Source organism: Equus asinus, chromosome 1, assembly GCF_041296235.1.
Source record: "Equus asinus isolate D_3611 breed Donkey chromosome 1, EquAss-T2T_v2, whole genome shotgun sequence".
In the NCBI taxonomy this organism is placed as follows: Eukaryota; Metazoa; Chordata; class Mammalia; order Perissodactyla; family Equidae; genus Equus; species Equus asinus.
In genome coordinates, this window is record NC_091790.1 from 187,595,538 (window position 1) to 187,619,225 (window position 23,688).

At 38.0% G+C, this 23,688-nt stretch overlaps 1 protein-coding gene across 9 annotated transcripts in view; it reads left to right on the forward strand.

The window, feature by feature from the left end:
- The window catches only part of EXOC4 (exocyst complex component 4), a 736,472-nt gene that overhangs the window by 387,174 nt on the left and 325,610 nt on the right, over positions 1 to 23,688 (forward strand). The window contains exon 11 of one of the 9 annotated variants that reach the window (XM_014840851.3): positions 18,711 to 19,927. The exons of the other annotated variants lie outside the window; for them this stretch is intronic. Within the exon in view, the coding sequence (XP_014696337.1) occupies positions 18,711 to 18,726 (16 nt within the window). The 3' untranslated portion in view covers positions 18,727 to 19,927. Of the gene's footprint in view, positions 1 to 18,710; positions 19,928 to 23,688 lie in introns of those variants that run through there. 9 annotated transcript variants of the gene reach the window in all.

Genomic DNA, 23,688 nt, shown 5'->3' on the forward strand with positions numbered 1-23,688 from the left:
GGTTAATTTTTTAACTGGATCTTTTCTTTGCAAAGAATAGAGACATTCAGATTATTGCGTGTGTTGTGGAATGTATGTGATGTACTTGGGAGTTATTAAAAAATGCATGGGAAATACAGGAATGGTAGTAAACATTGTAAAGATGAGCAGAAGGAGACAGCAGAATCTGAATGATAGCTGGCCCACAAATAGTCATCTTCCAGTAAATGATTCAGCTAACTTTCATGCTTGTTTTCCCCTCCTTATGGTTTTATTTTCTCACAATTTGGGTTCTTTTAAAAATTCAACTTACACATCATGATCCTTTTGTTGCTTTTGTCTCTGTTAACTACCTCATTTCAATTTCAGCTTTCTACGAGCAGGACCATGATCTTGGCTTCTAGCCAGCCTTTGAACTGGCTGCCATTGGATAGGATGTTTACCCATGGTCCAATTAGCTCAGGTTGGTAGGATGGAATCATGCTGTAGAACCAGGTCTCTAGGCTGACACCATCAACAGCGGATATGTGTGGAGCAAGGGTACTCAGTGACTGTGGCAGTTACTTGATCTAATTAATACACCCAGCTATGTACAGTCAGCAAAGTATAATGTCCATCTAATCAGCTAGCACAAACAGATTTGACTAGGCTGCTACAGTTTTGGTAAATCTATAGGCAAAGAGTAGTTATGCTTTGGAATAGTACTAAGTTTGACGTTCGGCTCTCTAGTATCCTTATTGTTTCATGTATTTTGAATTGTAAATTCCCATATTGGCATTTACCCATCTCTCCATTGCCTCTTAGCACCTTTTTGCACTACACCTCAGGACCTGGCTATTTAATACAACCACTAACCTTTCTCCAAACTAGTTAAATTCCTCATCTGGCCTTAAGGTGTATTCAAGCAATTGTTCATTATTTTAGCTTAACTAGTGATTGATCAGTTACCATGAAATGCGACTTAAAGAAAGAATTTGTTGGATAAGTTGTTTATTTAACATACATATTTGCATTAAAGCTTAAAATACTAGTGTTTGAATCTAACAAACTGTGTACAGACATATGTAAAAATTACTTTTAAAAGTAGGCTTAAAGGATATCTTTATTTGCCTTGAAGCACTCTAAATAGTTGGTCTATTATTCTAAGTAGAACGATTTAGCATCACATGCCCTTGAACTTAGAGTTAGAAACATGATTGAGACACTCTATGCAAATAGAAATGTCCTGAGGTCATTGTGTAATTTTATATGGGTCTTCACCAAAGTCAGGAAGAAGTTAGATGTTTTATAACATGATTGACTCTGAAAGAACTGGCCTTTTTGTGAAGCCAGCTGAAAATGGAATTCTGTGTGTAGGCACACGATGTATATAGAACAGGCATGTATATAGGCATTATATTGTGCACATGACTACATGCACATTTCCTTTGATCAATGTATATGTTTAATTAAATAGAGTTCTTCCACAAAATGAAAATATGTATTGAAAAAAGTGGCAGCAATAAAACAATACCATGCAGCTTTTTACTTTGAGTCCCAGTGGATTAGTGATTTTACTTTGCATTAGAAATGACAGCATAGTGATGATTATTGTTCCTTTGGGACTGATAAGAAAAGAAGTGGTGCCCAATTTTATTAGTCGTTAGTGTTCTCTGTCATAAGTGGTATGGGAAGCTCTGGAAATAGAAGAACATGGCCTGAATATATTTTTTTAAACAAGTAAACTATCTTTCCGTATAAGTAAAAATGTACTTTGTCTGCCTTAGAAAAATGAAAACTTCAAATGTCATTCAGCTTGTCTGTCATTTTAAACATTTCAGAAGGCCTAGCCTCATGGTCCAGGCCCATTTTTCTTTGTCAGGAGATGCTTCATTGGTTCCTGTGTGAAAGTTTTGACATTTGTATTACACTCTGAATACTCGAGGAACCAAAGGATTTCAGTTCTTCTGGGATTAACCAGTGGTAGCCCCTCTACCAGTCAAGCATTCGCAATATTGTGTGCACATTAGTTGTTCAAAAGCCCTCTTTCCTTACATATATTTTGTTACATCACTGTTTATCTAAATAGTTTCTTCCATATGCAGCCTAGCCCTTCTCATCCCCATATTTATTGCTGTAGGTCAAATAGTTTTAAAAGAAATCCAGTCTTGAAACTATGTTTTAGTCTCCAAGTAAAATAGCCAACACATCCAATAATTTCTTGGTAAGGAATTCTGATAGTGGCGTGATCGTTCATGACCATGCTGAAATGCTTTCCCTGGCCTGTTTAAGCTGCCTTCTTTAGTGTTCAACCAGTTCCTCTTACATCTCTCTACTCTGGCACATGTAAAACATGGAAAAAATGAGCAATCTCATGGTCCGATCTTAATACACCAGTCCAACCATGAGAACTGTGAATTAATAAAGATATTTACTCCTGATTTTCTTGAAGTAGAGAAAGATCACTTTTTAAAATCCATTTTCAGCAAAACTTTGTAAACACCCTCTTTGGATAGCTCTTTAAACCCCCAAGTTAAGACTCACAACGGCTGCCACAAGTGTGTCCACAGGTCTTATCTCACCATGCTATTTGCTCCTTGCATTTTTCTTTCTTCTCTTTCTGCTGATGCAGCCACTGCCTCCTTGGACGTATGATCTTCTCTGTCATAGACCTTTTCCTGAAAGGAGCAGCTCCCCTGGATAAATAAATGCTGTGCATAAAGTGCCTCATCACACCAAATAGATACATTTGTTTATATTCTGCCCTTTTCCACAAAGGATTTAAAGTGGGTTGTGAAGATACAACTAAGTAAGCTAAACTTAATGATATTTGACAAATAGGAAACTAAAGGAGATTGTGGCTCAGAAAGTAAGAGAGAGCCAGTCATGGTGCACTGGTCAGAGGTGGGCCATGAATGTGTCTCCGAGCTTGCTCTGTGCTTGGTCAGTATAGAGATGCACATGTATATCACTCGTGTGATTCCTTGTATCACATGTTATGAGTGGTATGACATAGCTGTGCTCTAACCACACTGGCCTCTTTTCAATTTCTCAAGATACCAAGCTCTTCCCCATTTCAGGACCTTAAATGCTCAACTTCAGTGTCATCTGCCCAGGGAGACTTTGCCTGAGTTGTTTATTAGCTGTCTCTCTCCGTTATATTTATAAGCTATTCGAAGACTGGAGCCATGTTACTCTCAAGAGTTGAGACTCTTCCCAACTAACCAGTCAGTCTTGAGACACTTAGCTTAAATAAGTCTCTGTTGACAATTGTTACACTCATAGTGTAGCACCTTTTCTAATCATCATTATCAATCATGCCCATTAAGTTGTCTCAGCATTTTAGAAGTTTGACATGCAATTCTGGAGATATCTGAATTATGCTTATCTGAACAATTATGTTGCGTGCATCAAATCCTATTATAGTAAAAGCCAAAAGACTGTCCAGTTTCATTTATTATACTGAAATGTGGCTGTATTAGGGATTGCTTGAAATAATATTGTCTTATATGAAGACTAACATATGAATATGGGTCCAGTATCCTCCATGTTTCAGAGGTCATTTGTACTGTTTCTTGGGTCATTAAAAGACGACATATACTACTGACCAAGGAGCATTTGAAGTGTGACGTTATAAATATAAAACAAATTGATATTCCCCCTTAAATTCTGGTCTCTTTTTCTATATAATCTTTTGGGTTTTTTATTATTGTTATTGTTGACATTGAAGAACATAATCTATTGATTTCTTGAAATTAGCTGCCTTAGAGCAGCTCATTAATTGCACTGTCCTTTTCACTGTGTTTCTGTTGTTGTATTTATCATGATTTTATTTTGATTTGTTTGTTTGTGTGTCAGCCTCCCTTATTAGACTCTGAAGGCAAAAAGTCTTATGTGTCACTGTCCCGTGGCTGGGGCATTATTAGTGTAGTGTTAATTTTTTTTTTTTTTTTGTAAAGATTGACACCTGTGCTAACGTCTGTTGCCAATCGTTTTTTTTTTCTTTTGCTTCTACCCAAAGCCCCCTGGTGCATAGTTGCATATTCTAGTTGTGAATGCCTCTGCTTGTGCTATATGGGACGCTGCCTCAACATGACCTAATGAGCAGTGCCAGGTCCGTGCCCAAGATGCGAACCCGCGAAACCCCTGGTTGCCAAAGCGGAGCGTGTGAACTTAACTGCTCGGCCGCCGGGGCCGGCCTCCTAAAACTTTTTTTAAATGATATCACGGATGGCTCAATCACTCAATCATCTGCAGTGTATTTATTTAATAAACATTTAGTGAGCACCAAATTTGTGTTAGGACTGTTATCTGCTCTAGGAAATTTGTTCTAAGTACAGATCTGGAATTGGTTGCATCAGAATTACCTAGGGAGCTTTAAAAATGGGTCACATTCCTGGACTCCATGCCTGGGTGGTCCTGACACTGTAGGTTGAGGCCTGGGACCCAGGAAGGTCTCAGGGTAATTCTAATGTTCCCTCAGGGTTGATGATCCTTTCCCTGGACTGGCTATTAGTCTCTTAGCTTTTGTCATTATCTTTGTTTCTATTATTCTTTATCTTTGTTCTCATTCATAGAAACAAACTGGAAATTAGGAAAATGGGGAGGCGAAGTGGCTTATTCTAAAGCTTAAGGAAGGGAAGTCACTTTAAGATAGATTGTCTCACTTAACTCTTAAGGTAATTCTGTGAAGTAAGTAGTATTATTCCCCCTTTTTTCTTCGTAGAGCATGAAAAGTTATAAAAACCTGCACAAGGTCACACATGTAGTTAATGGAGGAGCATGGTTCAGAACCAAAAGCTGTCTAACTCAGGAGCCTCTCTTCTTTTCTTCTGATATCACCAGCTATACCCTAAAACTGAAGTTAGTTGTTTTAAAAATGTGTCGTGCTAACTGCATGTGTGTTCTGTTTTAAGAACAAAGAAAAAATGCAAATGAGTTGAATGCTTCATGAAAAAGCTCAAATGCTCTATGAAAAAAAGGTGAAGTTGATTTTATATTCATGGCCTTTGATAGTATTCCCCCCCCCCCCCCACCGTGTATCAGTGCCACTCCATGAAAAAAAGCCCTAGGCTACTTTTTGTAATGGTTGTGTATAGTTTTAAGTAGTGCTTCACTTTTGAGTTGAGACTATTAATGTTAAAAAGATGCATGGGGATACTATAAACTTTCTCTTAAATTTATGAAAATAGTTACCAACATTCAGTGAACATGTTACTCTGTACCACGATTGTGTTTTTCCTCTTATGTCAAATATGTTGGCCATTGTTTTTTTTCTTGATGGTTTTTGAGGCCAGGTATTGAGATTTTGCAGAGAATGTTAAAGTTTAGAGGTTGATGGTTAATTTATTTGTGTGTGTTGTGTGTCTGTCATGGAAATTAAAAATTGGGCCATCATAATAAATTAGTAAATAAAAATAGACATGTGCTTTACCACTTCTATGCCATGCATATGTTATTTCTCATAGAACTATGCACTAACCTGAGGTTGCTTTTTAAAAGTACTGTTATTGTTTAATATCAGCATTTACCTTTTTTAGAAAACTGATAGATATGCTGTAGATATTTGCAGGGGTGAAATTAGAACACACATTAAAGAGGCTGGTGTGAAATATATTTACAGAGGGATATATTTACTTTTTTGAAGAAGAAGAAGATCAGCCCTGAGCTAACTGCTGCCAGTCCTCCTCTCTTCGCTGAGGAAGACTGGCCCTGAGCTAACATCCATGCCCGTCCTCCTCTACTTTATATGTGGGATGCCTACCACAGCATGGTGTGCCAAGCGGTGCCATGTCTGCACCCGGGATCCGAACCGGTGAACCCTGGGCCGCCAAAGCAGAACATGTGCACTTAACCACTGCACCACCAAGCCGGCCCCTATATTTACGTTTAGACTGTTTAAAGATTCATATCTTTAAAATCTTTTCTCTGTTGTGATGTCCTTCACCTTTAGCCCCTCAAGGAAATTGATATTCATCCCTCGGGTCCACTCCTCAGTAGAGCTTTCTCTGCCTGGCACTTTTTAGGCTGAATCAGTATTTCTTCCACTAATAGCTCCCTGTAATGATTTATTTAAGTGTGTGTCTTCTCAACTAAAGGTGAGTTCCTTCATTTAAGATCCATCTCTAGGAGCTCCAACAGAGTCTGAAACATTACTCATTCACTAAATGTTTGATTTTGGATTAAAGAATAAGTTTATTATTTGCTATTTCAATGGAAAATGTAGAGCAATTAATTTTGCATTACATAGTTGTGAGATATTAAAACTCTTATTTTTAGGAAAACTGAGGTCCAGGGTGGCTGAATACTTGCTAAAGTCATACAGAATGTTCCTTAAATTTAGTCTGACACTGTGTTTGTCTTGTAATCCTATTTACTTATCAATAAACCAGCATTTGCCAAACTGTGTTCCACAGGACACTAGTGCCTCAGGAAATGTAACTGAAGTCATGGCCAGTGAAGGAGAAGATGGAATTTGGGGAAAAAAAATCCCTTGGTTAGGGAAAATTTAATAGGTTCTTTTTACCCCAGGTCTTTTCTGAACTATAATGTCCTAACGTGCGTAGTGCCAAAGAGATTGATATAGCATGTGGGACTTTCCAGGTTGTATGTTAACAGAACCCCCCTTTAAAATTACTCCTATCTTCTCTTGAGAGACTAGTTTTTTTGCAAGATGCAATTTCTGCACTAAATGAATTCTGTATGATGTTGATTCAAGTTCTTTGTATCAGAGTCATCTTGACTTTGTATGTAAACAAAAGGAATTGAAGGATATTGGTTGTGGACTCTTTCCCTGGATGTGTCTTTGATTTACTCCATGAGTTTTGACAAATTCCAAAATTGCAGGAAATTGTTTCCATTTATCCCTTAGTAAAGGGGATAAGTGGGGAGACACATGGTCAAATACTCAACCTCTGGATTCATGATTTTGAGCCTATAGTCCTTATTTTGCTCATAGGTCCTGGTCAAGATGCATATGTCAGATCGTATTATAACAAACAACTATACACGATCCACATTCGTTTATTTTACCAAATTTATGTTTTATTGCCTGAAGTAGCTTGGCTTGGTAATTGTTTTTTATTTATTTTTTATTTTTCTTATTTTATTTATTTATTTTTTGTGAGGAAGATTGGCCTTGAGCTAACATCTGTTCCCAGTCTTCCTCTTTTTGCTCGAAGAAGATTGTCACTGAACTAACATGTGTGCCAATTTCCCTGTATTTCTTGTATGTTGGACACTGCCACAGCATGGCTTGATGAATGGTGTGCAGATCCATGCCCAGGATCCGAACCCACAAACTCTGGGCCACCAAAGTGGAGCACATGAACTTAACCACTATGCCACTGGGCTGGCCCTGGTAATTGTTTTTTATATGGAAACTTAGGTATCTAATGTGGTCTAAGAAACATTGCAGGGACCACTCTCTGTTGCAGTTTGTTAGTTAAAAAAGAGAAAAAGAGAGTCCTTCTCTGATATTAAAATAAACTGAGTATCTGTTCTAAGAAAATTTAACTTGATCAAATTCAAATCAGGCTTAATATGAATTAAAGTTTAATTACAAGAGGTCAGTTAAAGGTATTTATATTGTAGTTTGAGAAGGAAACCTCAGAAAGCTGTAATAGAGATTGTGGATTTGGGGAGAGAATCCATAGCACTAGTTGTAAAGAGAAAGAACCTGTGAGTGTCCAGGATAATCGGTTCAAGGGAGTGTTAGTGCTGTCACTGGGTGGGATTCATAATGGTGGAAGGGACAATTGAGTTTTTATAGTTTCCCCAAGGGAAGAAGTAACTTAATTTGGTTAAAGGTAGTCTGGGAAAAAACCATCCACATAAAATAAATACTGTGAATTTGAGAATGAAAATACTGGACCTATCTGAATTTGTAAGGGAAGAGGGAGCTGTGAATTAGTGTAGGAGTGCGACTCAGGACACCAGACTCCACCATTTTCTGGCTTTGTTGACCTAGGACAACTCCATCTCTCCATTTACTTAAGAGGGAGTGGAAAATCATACCTAATATGATTATAATTCTGTGATTCTGAGCTAGAATGTAAAAGGAAGCAGGGTAAACATATCTTTGCAATTGATTTTTTTTTAAGATTTTATTTTTCCTTCTTCTCCCCAAATCCCCCCAATACACAGTTGTTTATTTTTAGTTGTGGGTCCTTCCAGTTGTGGCATGTGGGCATCAGCATGGCCTGATGAGCGGTGCCATGTGTGTACCCAGGATTCGAAACCCTGGGCTGCTGAAGCAGAGAGCGTGAACTTACTAGGCCATGGGGCTGGGCCGTTTGCAACTGATTCTTGAGTTAACATGTTAGAAACATGATTATAGAGGGACTGATTTCTTTTAGTAAATATTGCAGATTTGATCATCTGATTGGATTTTATTTATAAAAATACTAACTTTAGGAGTATTTTTTAAATATATATTTTAAAATGCTGCCATTGTCCCAAACATTTTTTAAAACTTTTCCTTTGGAATTATCTTAGAGCAAATTTAAGGACCCAAAAATTAAGGACTGTTGTTTTATATATTTTTATGTTTTTTATTTATGTACTCATATATATTTATACACACAACACACATGCATTTATATTTTCTTAACATCGAGTGATAGTGCCTAATTTGATTACTTCCACATTCGTTAGACTGAGGTTTGAATGATTTTAAGTAGTCAGAAAAAGTTTTAGCGGACAAAGGTATGTCATCATTTAATTTTTTTAAGGCAGTTCCTAAAGGAATTTAAGGCAGAATTCTAGAATATTTTTAACAGTGGCAGCAGCTCTGAGGTAAATATCTAATATCCATAGGCAAATATTTTGGAAAGACTAACTCTTATTTGGTTATTTAAATTCTCGTATGTTTATTAAAAATAGCAATTATCTCATAGCATATGCTTATCTGGTGTAATAAACAGAAAGGCCTAGGTAAGCAGTAGATTTCAGAATCAAAACGCAGAGATATATGTCAATTAAAAACACAGTATTTTGAATTTGTAAGTAGTATTCCACCAAAGGGTTAAAAGCACCTACAAAGTCCTAATTTTCCAAGTTCAATTTCTCCTTGAGTAATTAAAATTAAAGTATAGTCCAAGACTTTAGAAATTTTCCATTATTCAGATAGCTCTTACCCTCAAAAAGATTTGTGCAGAGTGTAATAGAATTGCATAATTCACGACCTGCAATAGGATAATCCAAATTGGAGCTGAGTTGAAGCATAATATTACCTTAAAAATTTTAATATGAAGGATAATATTAACACGATTAAACAAGATCAACAAGATCAATAGCTAATAATCAAGTCATTTTTAGGTACTCTTACAGAGCTTGCTTCCACTGAGGCTTTGCTCTGCTGGTTATGTGTGATTTTTATTTGTGCATTAAATTATACTTTCTACTAGACACCATTTAACTAGAAGTTCCAGTGCATTTATAACTTTAGAAATGATCAAACTTAATTTTAAATGAAAGTGGAATCTGCGCCTGGCCTTTCTGCTAGTGTGTCAATGGACTTCCCTCCCAACTAGTTTCAGTTAACGTCACTTTTATGACCACCACGTGTATGTATGTATCCAAGTCTGTGTGTGTGAAAAATTATATATATGTGTATACCTTTTCATTTTATTAGTTCAAATAAACTCAGTATAATTAAGTTATTATGATGAAAATATGTAATTAAACAATTTCCAGCATAGTACCTTTCTTCTACTTTATAGGAATTTACAAACTTGGTTTATCAATTACAAAAGCATACTGCAAAGGTGATAGAAACACACTTACGTTTGTATTTGTATTTACATTTATACACATATACAGACTCCCAAGTCAACATTAGACAGGACTTTTGACTGATAATAAATGTACAGGTCAGCACTCTCCAATAGAAATATGTGCCACATTAAAAAAGTCCAAAGAAACAGATGAAATAAATTTTAGTAATAGGGTGCATCCAACATAATCATTTCAAACTGTAATCAATTTAAAAATTAAGATATTTTACATTCTTCTTTTCATACTAAATCTTAGAAACCCAATGTGTATTTTACACTTAGAGTGCATCTCAGTTTAGACCAGCCACATTTGAAGTGCTTCATAGCTACATGTGGCTCGTGGCTACTCTGGACAGCACAGGGCGAGATGCTTATCAGTGTGCATGCCCAGTGTGAGCCGTGAAGAGAATGAGGATGGCGAGAATAATGAAATGAGGATGAAATCATAGATCGTTTAACAGCCTCTGCAGTGATCACCAATTCTTTAGTATAGAAAGTGAAAAAGAAACACAGGGTAGAAAAAAAGACAGCTTTCTAAATATATGTGGACACAAAGAATATCCACCAAAAGAGCTGCCTGAATTATTTTTCTTTGTTTGCTGACAGAAGCAGCATTCTTCAATTTAAAACAGGGATAAGAACACAGAAATTTCCAGTCCTTGCTGATTCCTTCTCAGGTAGCAGAGGAAAAGCCTGCTTGTCTCCTCACCGTGGGAGGCCTGCCGAGGTGGGAAGCCTGCCTTAGCTTCCATTAACATTCCTGGTGTGGAGGGCTGGGACCAAAGCTGCTCTGAGGGGAGGGGCAGAGCTGTTTGAGTAATTTGCTTCTCCAGAGAGATTGCAAATGGGAAGTTTCTGCCACTGCAGACTCTCAGGCCCAATTAGTATGCATATGGAGACAGAGAATGAAGGGGGTGTCTTAGTCAGCTCAGGCCTCTGTAACAAAATATCATGGAATGGGTGGCTTAACAACAGAAAATTATTTCTCACAGTTCTGGAGGCTGGAAGTCCAAGATCAGGGTGCCAGTTTAGTCAAGTTCTTGTGAGTTACCTCTTCCTAACTTATAGACGGCCACCCTCTTGCTGTGTCCTCGCATGGTGGAGAAAGGAAGCTCTGATGTCTCTTGCTTCTCTTTTAAGGGCGCTAATCCCAGTGGGGGCTCTGCTCCTATGACTTCATCTAAACCTAATGACCTCCCAAAGGCGTCACCTCCAAATACTGTCATTTGGGGGAATTAGGGCTTCAACATGTGAATTTTGGGGGAACATAAATATTCAGTCTATAACAGGGGGATTGCTTTCATATCTCAAGCTTTTACTGTCTCCATTCCTGGTAAACCAGAGTTCTTATGTTTTGCATGTACACATTCAATGGCTTTTTCTTGCCTATTCCTTTTTTTTTTTAAACAATATAAAATTGAAGCCAAGAGACTCATTTAGCACATAATTAATTGTTAGGTGCGTTGAAGGATTTGCACTGAAGCTTTTACTGGTAAAATTATAGAATTCAACTTATACCAGTGATTAGTTAAGAAAATTACAAAAGAGCCATTGTTAAATAGAAACAAAGAAAACTCAGTCAGCGATGAAATACTAATTAACTAGATTAACAATTTTCTATTTTAAAGTAGATTATAGAAATCTGCCTCATTTTTTCCTCAACCCCCAGATGATTATTTCTGAAAAATATTTGCTATCATTTTTGTTTCTGACAGATTTGAGAAGCTGAAATTTTGAAATTCTGGTTATCTTAAGTGACAATGGGCAATTACTTAGATAATAGAACAATAAAAAGAATGCTGGAAATTTGTATGATGTCTTAGAGTTCACATTATTTATAGAGTGCTTTTTTGAAATCCTTAACATATAACCTAATGAAAACCTCACATTCAGAGTTTTGGGGCAGGGCACACAGCCGTCATCCAAGACATACTCTGCTTTTGACTGGAGATCCATTAGTCCTTCTATTAGAATGCAGCTGAATCTCCTGATTTATAAGACTTATTATGAGAAAAAGAAGACAAAAAAATAGAATATGTGGTCAATATAGGAAAAAGGAATTCTTCATAAGTGACTTTATAAACTAAAATGAATGAAGAGTGTGAGGCATTTACCGTCACAAGTTCTTCTTGAGATTTCCATACTGAGTTTGGGAAAGAACATTCTGGTTGGCCAGGTGGGGACATATTGATTGAAAGGATTCGGTAACTTACCTAGTCTTAATAAAAGAATTTCTTTCTATATCACTGAAAAAGAGGAATTGACATCAGTCAACATTGTTAAAAGGAAAAAGTCTATCAATATGTTTATTTATTCATTCTTTAAATATTCAATGAGTACTTACTATGTTCTGGAGAATAAACAGCAAGCATCTCTGCCCTATGGAACTTAAACACCGATGGGGGAGAAGTTTCTATTTCATTGCAGGCACTGTGCTGGGTACTTTATATATATGCTCTCACAAGTCCCCTGGCAACCTATGGTGTTAGCGTTATTTCTAGTTTAAAGAAGAAGAAATGAGTTTTCATTAAGCTGCTCCAGATTACACAGCCTGTAAGCAACAGGAGTGATCCTTAAACCTTGTTCTATCTGACTGCTTCACCCCATAGCTTCTCTCCCATGGTCACGCTCTTTATAAGAATACTTTGCCAAGTGTCAGCATTTAATGATGGTAGTACCTGTACATTTGCTCATCATTCAGTTGCTTTTTTTCAGGGCAGTTATTTTGTAGTATTGGGCTTGGTTATGTCTTCAAAAGAAATTACGTGTCATCTGTTTAGTCTCATCTGGTAGCGCAGATGCCTGCTTCCTTCAGTAACAAGGAAGATGCTTAATGGGCACTATCTTCAGAATGGTGATTCTGATAAGCAGTTGCCTCTTTAATAGTGTAGTCTGTGTCATAGCAAAGGACAGCCAGTTATAATCAGGTGGTGTCTCCAAGGTTGACATTGGCTCAGGTGCTATACAAATGTATAGATTTTTTGAAGGATTAGAATTCAGGAGATGGCATCAAGAGAAAAGAAAAAAGATAAAAAGGAGGCAAGACAGTTCCACACATTACTGATCAGCTGCAGTGAAACATTCTACAAACTGATTATCGCCGATGGCCTGGCACCGGGCCCTGCCCTAGCAGGGTAGTGTTCCTACCTGCCAAGTTGTATGGACACCTTGTTTCTTATCAGATTAAGATTTTGATTACCTCTGGCCCAAGAGAAGGGGGCATAATCCTATTTAGTATGTGTTTGACTAAACCTCAGAGTAGTGGCCTGGGCATCATATATATTCCTTGCCTTAGGAAGTTTAGCGTTGTTTTTAAGATTTCCTGTGATGGAACCGTCACTATCGTGATTTGTTTTCTATTTCCTTTTTAGGGAGCAGTGAGATTTTAGTGTAGTGGTAGAGAACCTGTGGCTCTGTAGCCAGGCTGCCTTGGTGCCCGTCTCTTCCTAGCTGCGAAACCTTGGACAGATGACTTAATCTCTCATTGACTCAATTTCCGCATCTGTAAAATGAGCACAGCCATAGAATCCACTTGATAGGATTTTTTGTGAGTAAAGCCCTTAGACGAGTGCCTGGCCCATGGTAAATGCTATATGCATCAGGTAGACTGTTATTATTATGATTATTGATGTTATTTTTGTTATTATTACAGGCATGTTAAGAGGCCATACTTAAACTGGTCACCACTGTCCTCTTAGCATGAAATGGCAGATGAACAAGAGTATTTACTTTTAGATTCTTAGTGCTTTGCCTATATTAGCCATAAAAGGACTTGTAAATTTAATAAAAATATTACATGCAGTAGTAGTGAGGCATTTAGGACAAAATATTTGGTATCTTACTTCAGGCTGCTATAACAAAAATACCATAGTCTGTGTGTCTTCAACAATAGAAACATCTCGCAGTTCTGGAGGCCGGAAGTCTAAGATCAAGGTGCCAGCAGATCATTGTCTGGTGAGGGCCTGTTTCATGATTTGCGGGCAGCTGCTTTCTTGCTGTATTTTCACATGGCCAAAAGAGGGATCGTCTCTCTTGGGACACTTATAAAAGGACACTAATCCCATTCATAGGGCTCCACCTTCATGAGCTAATTGCCTCTTAAAACCGCCACCTCCCAATACCATCGCATTGGGCGTTAACAGGACTTCAACATGTGCATTTTGGAGGGACACCAGCTCTCAGTCCGTAGCACTTGGGAACAAGTGCAGCAGAAACAGCACAGGTGATGGTGGAGCTCACATCGCAGGTTCGGGCAGACCTTGGGGATGTGCTCATCTCCTCTACACCTGATCTTCTGGGCGCCTTCCTGTGTCTTCCCTCTTGCCCCCAGCCCTGGGCCAGTGCAGCCGCTGTGGCTCATGTTGTGTTTAGGGATTATACTCAGTGGTGAGATGATTTGGACATGGTAACTAGTTGGGATATAAATGGGTAGCTGCAGATACAAAATGCTATATGTGAGATTATCCTACAACCTCGACTATTTTTATGGTGCAGCAGAGAGACAAAGAAGCATATTCCGGCGCAGCTGCTACTGATTTCTTTTTTCTTTGTTTTGCTGTGACATGATTGCCACATTCTTTTTATTTTCTTTTTTATAAGTAATCCTCAATTGGATAACTATGTCATGTTAGGCTTAAAATTAAACTGTATCAGGCTTAATTTTAATAACCTAAAAGAAAAAGGAGAGAAAAAGGAAAAGCCATCACTACCAGTTTATCAAACATTTTACAAAATGAGCAAAGGCGGGGGTAAATTAAGCACACTATTGGTAAAGTGGAGTTCCAGGGGTGTGGGATACCATATGCCAGACTGTCCACATAGAACAACAGCAATAGAAAATAAACTATATCATTTTTTACTGACTTGTTCGGTCAGTGATTGAGGCATTTCAGTGCACAACAAGGAAAATAATAGGTTCCTTTCCCAGTGGTAGAAGTTTAACAAATGCTCAGTCGTTCGCCCTACATCATCACTGTCGCTGGCGAGAGCTTCACTGGATGATATTGATGCTTTGCTTCTTTCTTATTGCCGTATTCTTTTCAGATTCAATCTGTCTGCAATGGGCCACTAAACATTTCAATTTGCTACCTGTAGAGCTGGATTGCAATGCTCAGGCTGAAATGAGAGAAATGGATTTAGTGAAACTCACAGCAGAGAGTGTTCATGAATTTTTGTAGAAGGATGCACAAACTGAAACCCACTGATAAGATACACACGATCACTTTTGAGTGTCTCATAAAAGTACATGGTATTAAGCAATTCATGGATGTTTATAGGGAAAATAGACTCAGCTGATAAGACCCCCTACATTTGGAGGAATTCAGACTCTGCCAGCCCGGGGCGTACTTGCCTATAGTCAGTGTCATTATAATAGCCCTCGAATACTTCTAACGCTTTGCCTGTTTAGTTGCTCTTAAGAGAGCTCAGCTAGTGAAGAACAGGTTAAAGTCCAAGTTATTTTCTGGCCATACCTCGAATTGAGTCTTTTCCTAGCAGGAATCATTTAGAAGGTTTTAGGAGCTTTCCTCGTTGGGAGAGAGGGTTCATTTCATATGGGCACCTTTTGTTATTAACATCTCTTGACTGCTGCCCATAGTTCTCGACTGACCATAGTTCTCATGCTCTTACCCTGCCACCCTGTTTTTTGAATCATGTGTGCTCATTTTGGATTTGTCGCTCTCTCTGCTCAACAGTCAGATATTGTAAAAGATGCCCTACCTAGCCTAAATGTGAGCACCATAACTAAAGTGGATATGATGAACTTTAAGAACATTGAGAATTACCCAGAATAAATGGAAGTATTAAAAATTACAGCATTAAAAAGATTAAAGTCCCACAATGAGGTACCACTTCACACCCACTAAGATCACTATAACAAAAGAACAAAAAATAAGTGTTGGCAAGGATGTAGAGAAACTAGAACCCTCTTACATTGCTGGTAGGAATGCAAAATGGTTCAGCCACAGTGGAAAACAATTTGACCGTTCCTCAAAAATTACACGTAGAATTACCATATGACCCCACAATTGCAGTCCTTGGTATACACCCAAAATAATTGAAAAGAAAGACTCAGACAAGTATGTGTGCACACATGTTCATAGAAGCACAACTCACAATAGCCAAAATGTAGAAACAGCCCAAATGTCCATCAGTGGATGCATGGATAAACAAATTAATGGTGTGTCCATACAATAGAATATTATTTAGCTGTAAAAATGAGTAAAGTACTGATACATCCAATGTGGATGAACCTCCAAAATGTTATACTAAGTGAAAGCAAGGCCATGTATTATATGATTCTATTATATGAAATATCCAGAATAGGTAAATCCATGGAGACAGGAGGCAGATTGGTGGTTACCAGGGGTGCCAGAGATGTTATTGAGGAGAAGGGAAAGTAAAAGCTTGATAAAAACAACTTCTCACGTGATATGTGTTTTCTGAAAGATAATCACTACCTGATCTGTGCTTCTGCAGAATTACCTAAATAAGAAAAGTTAGTTTAATTTACAGCAGGAGGAATATGGGATATGTTCACTCACCTATCAACTAGATTGTGGCTTTCTTGGGATTGCGGTTTAGTCTTTGGTTTATTGATTATTTTTTTAAAAATACCTCATAGTCATTAATTTCATCACTCCAAAATAATAAGTCTACTGTGCTACAGGCATTGTGCTATTCTTTGGGGATATAAATATAATCAAGATAGATATAATCCATCTGTCTTAGAATTTAAATTATAGCTGAGGAGAAAGACCAGAAACAGTAAATACGTGAAAGTATCATAGAGTGTGATAAAGGTTGTAATGGAAACAGGAAATTGAGACAAAGAAATATGGGAGGGCACTGGTGTCTATTGCTTGATGGGATACACATAACCTTGGACGTGGACCATGACCTCCTTCAGGCCTACCCTCAAACCTATGATAAGTTTCAGTTTTAGGTAAAAGCTTTCTGGTTAAAAGTCTTTGTGGATGAAGTAGATGATTGCCTTAATACTGAAGTCTCCTTGCTGCCATTGCCTTGAACTTTCTGCCTGGATTTCCCATGGCCTTGCTTCCACCTTTAGTTCTAGATTCTTCACTACTTATCCTCTCTCTAACTAGATGCCTTGTTCTTGTTACTGGTATGGGTGCCTTTTGTTTTGAACATTGTCTTGCTGTACCACTTCCTGCCGGTGTGATACCAGGATTTCTGGTACATTACGTGGTTTTAAGTCTTCCCTAGCTTTTGACCATAGTCTTCCCAAGTGGGACTCATTGACTGATTTCTAGCTTGTGATGATCCTGTTTCCACACACTCCCCTAGGTCTGGCATACTCTGTGTTCTACCTTCTACACAGTGTCTCTCTCATACCTTAGCCTTATTCTAACTCTTGAACCCCATCTGTCCCCAGCTGCTATCCCCTCTCTTTGCCCTGGTGCTGATGATAATCTACCTATAGGGCATGTAATGAATCTTAACTGTGAACAGATGGTCACAAACTTAGTAATATACAAATGAATTATCTTTCTTGAGTAATAGATAACTTACCAAAATGACAAGATAATTGTTAGCTTATAAAAGAATTTGTGGCAAGAATTAATATTTTGATGTTTCTGATTCTTCTATCTGAAAAGACTGTGTTCTCCTATCTTCTAATTTTTCTTGTCTGCCTTTTTAAAATCATCTCTGGATTCCCAAGAGACATCTTATGCTTAGTCATTTTCTTGACTTATAAACTTTTCTAATGCATGAAAATCAATAAAGTTAAGAGATTTCCATTGTGAAGGAGAAGTTTACGGTGCTTAAGAGTGAGTCTGAATTATCAGTGATAAGTAAAATAATAATGACAACAACAATACAACAACCACCATTTATATAATACTGACTTCTCTCAACCTAGTAGTTCATTTATGTGGCCAATGACTGTCATCCACACCTTGGTCTCAAAATGATGCTTATACCTGAACTGGTAACAATCAGCCTTGGGAACTGAAGACTTATTTGTTGGATATACCCGTTTCCGAAAATATACTCCTGAAGAGGAGACAAGTCATCAATAAAACTAGGTTTTTAGAAGATTTAGATCAGATTTATCAATGCAGGCAAAAATCTGTTCATTTCTAAGTCTCTCATGATGTTAGCCAACTGATTTTGAACTTGTAAGATCAGAATTGGAAATGTTTTTGAAGAAAACAACAAAACTGAAGAGCAAAGTCAGAAGATATGCAACTGCTCGTTTTCCCCAACAGCTTCATCAGCAGCAAGGAAGAAATACATATAATCTGTATATCTGTAATTTTTAGGGTTGGATGTTGCCTGAGACATTGGGTTTTGTTGACTCACAGCTGGGGAAATAAAGTCAGGTGAAAGTAATTAGGCAGGTGTCAGAGATAACAAGAGATGCTAAGTCCAAATTCCAGCAAAACAGGCCTCAGGATTCAGGAGAAAAATAAGGACTTCTGGCATTGGGGGAGTCTGGATCTTAAGCAAAAGATTTTGATCACAAATACAGGCCACCAGGAATAAGCACATCTTTGTTAATGGTCCGGAATTCTGTCCTTGGCCTTGAGCTTTTTTCCTGTTTTACACTGAGACTAGATCCTATTATGAAACATAACTTGTGTGGTCATCATTGTTTTCGGCATCATAACAGTACTACCAGTAGTGGACTATATGGTTTGCCTACCCAGGATCTATTTTCCCTTCCTCCTTGCTAATAGTATCCATTCTTCCCCATAGCAGCCCATGTGATTTAGGAGAAGTCAGCCATTTCCCAAGCTTGAGCAGTAAGGCCAGGTTAATCTAATCCAGTCCTGATGATTTTATTCCCTTTGCAGTGATTGTTTTAGAAGCCCAGCTTTAAACCAAAGTGGCTTAATCCCTAAGGATTATTATTAGTGTAGGGGAGACTCAAAACTTAAGTTGTCCTAATCAGACTGAAAGGAAGGATTTTTGTTACAAATTGGGAGAGAAGTTTTGTCTCTTTTGCAGTTTTAAGGGAAGATAACCTGAGGATAAGTTGACTGGAGAAGTGAAGAGCCAAGAGAATCACAGACAACTGGAGCGAGAGCCTTGATGGACATTCCTGGAGCCCTGCTTGCCTTTGGACTTCCTGGTATAGAAGAAAATAGATGGTCTTACTGTTTCCTTACTGCTGAATGCATCCTGATGGATAGATCACCTTGGATGTTTATATTCCATAGCCTGTATTGTATATTCAAATACATGCTCCTACTTAAGAAAGCAGTTATGTAAGTTAGCAAGCATCATCTCTACCTGACCAGCGTGGAAACAAAGGATCTAGTGGTGAAGTGACTTGCCTACAGCTCAGCCAGGATTAAAGTCCTCATCCTTGGAACTCAACTCTAACTCTCTTTCCCATTTATATTATAATCACTGTCATAATATAATAAAAATAATACTGGACTACAAAAGAGTAAGTAACTCTGGACTTTAGCCTCTGCTCTGTCACTATATGACCTTGAGAAACACAGCCCATCTCTGGGCCTCATTTTTCTCTTCAGTATATTGGAGTAAATTGTATCTGTTGATCTCAAGATTTTTTTTGTAGTTCTAAAACCTTCTGATTCCATTAGTGTTGTGGTTTTTTTTTTCCTTTTTTGTCTTCCTTATCTTCTTTTTCTTAAAACCATCATGATCTTCACAAAAGCGTAAGTTCCTTGATGGATTGTATAAATAGAGGAAAGCTAGAAGGCAGAGAGTAGCAATTATCGGTAACGTTGTACTGGGTATTCTGGGCTTTGGAATGCCAAACCAGTTATTGGGGACTTCAGGGGTCTCCTTGTCCTCTCATTTCTTGCTGCCACCACTGAACCCTCCCAGTTGGAAATGGTCTGTCTTCACCTGGCTGTAGACTACAAAGATGGATCTGGTCTCTAACCCCTTTCCCTGCTGACCATGAAGTAGCCATTAAAATCATTAATGTTTTCTAATGACTTTTGGACAGAGGGGGTGGTAATATTGGGAATACAACAAACAGTAGAGATCGTAGGTTAAAAATTGTAAGTTAAAAGAGTAATTTAGAATCTTAAACATAAAGGCCTCTATATTTTGAGTGAATATAGGGACTTTTAAAATATTCTGGCCTTATCTCTGCTTTTCTTTTGTATTTTTCTCTTAATTCCTAAGCTGCTTCTTAGGGACTTTCTGTCCTAATCTGTGATTAATTCAAAGATGACCCCCTTCTTATCTCTTCTGCATTTTGTGTGTTGTTTCAGCAGACATGGCTTGTTTCTTTGTTTTCACTATTAGGGACCTTCAGAGAGAGAGAAAGGAGGGGAGGAGGGGGGAGGGGCAAGGTGCCAGTGTCTTTAATTATTTAATTTGGGGAAGAAAGGGTTATTGGTAGTATAGACATATGAAAGTAGGCAGTTTACCTCTCATGGTGACTCTTATTTTTACTCTAGAGAGAGTATTTCTTCATAAGAAAGTTACTGTCAAATAGTCATTCTTGTTCAAATGGGGAGAGCCATTTATAGGCAATGCAGAGTCATTAAAGCAATTAATTTTGCATTGTGTTATGTAGAAAGCATACTCTATCCCAATCAAGAATGTTTTTCTTCTTAAAAGTGTTATAAGCAAGTTCTCAAAGACTATATGTTACAACACTATCTTCAGAGAGGTTTGTTCTAGTATGATGTTTGTTAAATATTCTTTTTCTAGATGCATTCCACTCAGTGCTTCATTCAGCAAATATTTATTGAATAGTCACTATGTGCAGTGCACTGCAAAGTGCTGGGGATGTAGCCACGAAAAAGTTGACTTGGGCCTTTCCCTTCAAGGGGCGTTCCATATGGTGGAAAAAAAATTGTACAAGTATTGTGAGAGCTTGTTACAGAACTGAAATATCTGTATGGGAGAGACTCTTGGGTGAACATTACCTATTTACAAAGAAGGATTTAGAAAAATCAGAGAGAAGAGCACTGCAGTAGAAGGATCTATGAGAGAAATTCTCCCTGTTCACAGAATATGTATGCACTTTTCACATGTGGCTTCACCTGTTAGACTTGAAGACTTAGTATGATTTTTAATAAAGATCTGGTCACCTGTCATGAACATAAGAATGAAAATACCTCCCAAACTGGAGCTTTCTTCTAGAGTGTTTTTATAATTAATGAGTTTGTTTTACATTAGTTTTATAAAATCTTCTTTAAAAGTATATTTCTTCAATTGCTTATAATTAATACCAGCATGTTGTTCCTTAGACTCAGATATAAACAAAGAAACAAGAAACTATTTTTTCACTGTTTTTTTTAAAATTCTTGTTAGCAAGTAATTCCTTTTGATATTTCCTATAGATTTAGATTTAACTCTTAAGAAAAAAAGAAAAAGACAAATTCTTAGAACTTTTGAAAGGTTCATTGCGCTTTCTTATCCTCTCAGGTGGTTACTGCCAAAGAATGAAATCAGTAAAATTGCCCTTTTATATGAAATTCAAGGTTAATAACTGGTGAAAGAACTTTTGATCATTAAGTGAGCTTTATAATTTTACAAATGATAGGAATCATCTCCTTTTAAATGAGTATTATTCATTTAATAGCTAAAGAGTTGGTGTATTTCTCTCATTCAGTTGTGGAAGTTTGCTCCTTTTTAGTCTAGTTCATTCATCAAGGCCGTACTAAAATGTGACTGTTCTGCCTGTAAGCATCTCATCCCCCCACTTCGCTGGTCTGTGAACCCCCGTATGATCTGTTCTCCACGCCACCCCATGCTTCTGTATAATTTTATTATAATACATCATCCGTATATCCATCTTTCTGCTAGATTAGGAGCTCCTCATGTCAGAACAGTGCCTTTGTAGAGCCAGTGCCCAACACCGTCCTTGGTGTATAGCAGGTGCACATATATATATGTAATGAGTTGATGAAATGTGACCTTCTGAATAATGAAATATACATACGTACACACACACACAGCCAGCAAATATCCATTCAGTGCCTGTTGTATATGGGGTTGCCTCTCGGCTTGTTAAAGGTACTAAATATGTAGGGCCCCTCCCCTACCTTTGGGAAGCTTACAATTTCGTTGGAATCAAAATATATATTTTTGGAAAAAAAGGCCTTAACTAATGATGATATTTATCAAAGATGTGCTTTGTTTAGAGACCAAAGGATAACTTCTGCTAGAGTTTAGAGGCCCAAGGATAACTTTTCACGAAGGAGAATCTGAGGCTTCTTCACAGAAGAAATGAGACTTTAGCTCAACCTCAAAGGAATGGTTAAGATTTATGTCAAAAGGCATTATAGGTGGTGGTCGTTCTGTCCAGTAGATTCCATCTAGGTCTCCATTCGTCATGTACCAGGATACAAGACTGATTGTACCACCTCACCCAGCATGGGTTAAGGAATAGGTTTTACTAGGGAAAAGGAACACTTACAAGGCTAAGCCAGCAAGAGAAAAGAAAGCATAGCTACCCCAATTCTCTCGTCATCCCACAGAGAGGTAGACTGGGTTTTGGGCTCTGCTGAGCCTGCAGTGTGGGTTTGAGTTCTCCTGTTAGTCTGCCTTACCACAGGTCAGGAATGAGAAAGCATCCTTATCATTGGCAGAATACTTAGGCTGCTTAGGACCCAGCGGTTCAGTTTGGTGTCCCAGCTGCCTCTAGAAGTTGTCTGAGATTGTCAGCTGACTGGTCTCTAGACGCTTTCAGACCCATGGGAAGTTTGTTTCCTCTTCTGCAGGAGGAAGCCACCATTGCTGTAGATAACTGATCTGGTGTACAGTTCCTTCAGCTGGGAGAAAGGTGTTCACCTGCCCCAGCTAGTGTGATGTCCAGGCAACACTGAGAGAGCTCTGGGGTCACCATCAGAGAATCCTGCTTGTTGCACTTCAGTAGTCAAGAGTTTGGGCCTCAGAAGTAGAGACCTCAGTTCAAATCCCAGCTTGCCCACTTACCGGCTGTGTGACTGCAGGCCCTTAATTTCTCTAAACCCCAATATTCTGTAATATGAAATTAGGATAATAATATTCTTCATAGGATTGTAGTGAGGATTACATAAAATAGTCAATGTTCAGCGAACATTAGCTGAAAAGGAAGGATAATAATCCTCCAAAAGATGTGAGAACGTTTGTGCGGAGCAGGCATGTTCTGGGGACAGTGGGTGGACCAGTGTTGTCGGAGAGGGCTCATTTTGGGCAAAATAGGACTGGATTTGTGGAGGGCCTGTAATGCGGGACTAAAGAGTTATCCTTCAGTCAGTTTGGAGCCGTTGAAGATTTTCTTGTCTAACCATGACATGTGGAAGAATTTTTCAGAAAAATAATGTGGTAGTATGCATTCCAGGTATATTAAAAGGTAAAGAAACTGAAAGCAGAGAGAGCTTTTAGCTTTTAGGAAGTAATTTATTTTCCAGGAAGCTGCGGATTTGAGTTGTTTGAACTTTGACTTCCATTCAGTCCGCCGTTACCCTCCATCCGGTTAGTTATAATCTTTGTTGCAAATGCCCTCGGACCTGTGTCCGTCTGCTGTTGTTCTTCATTCTGTGCACAGTTTGAGGCTTAGCATTGTAAAAAACAAAGAGTTAAAAGAGTAATTAAAATTATTTTAGTAAGGCACAGTAACAAATAAAAACACTATAAAACAACATATATATGTAAGGCATTTCTCTGAAGTGGATCTTGGTTATTTCTCATTAAATTGAATTGACAGAGACTTAGAAACAATGCTCCTGCTTTTCAAGAAGGAATTATTTTTAATGTAACAAGCTAGGGTTTATAAAAGTTTGCAATGTGTTGTTTAGCACTCTGTTTTCCAACCCAGTCTAGCATAATGCTTGACAGAAGCTAATCAAGATATGATGGATGAGTGAATGAATGAATGAGTGAATTGATGGGTTACAAAGGAGTTCAGAATTATTGGCCCTTACCCCAGTGGATTGTGATTGATTGTGTACGATTGTCTAATATGTCTCCCACCATCACCACCACTGGACCATGGGCCTCTTGGGCA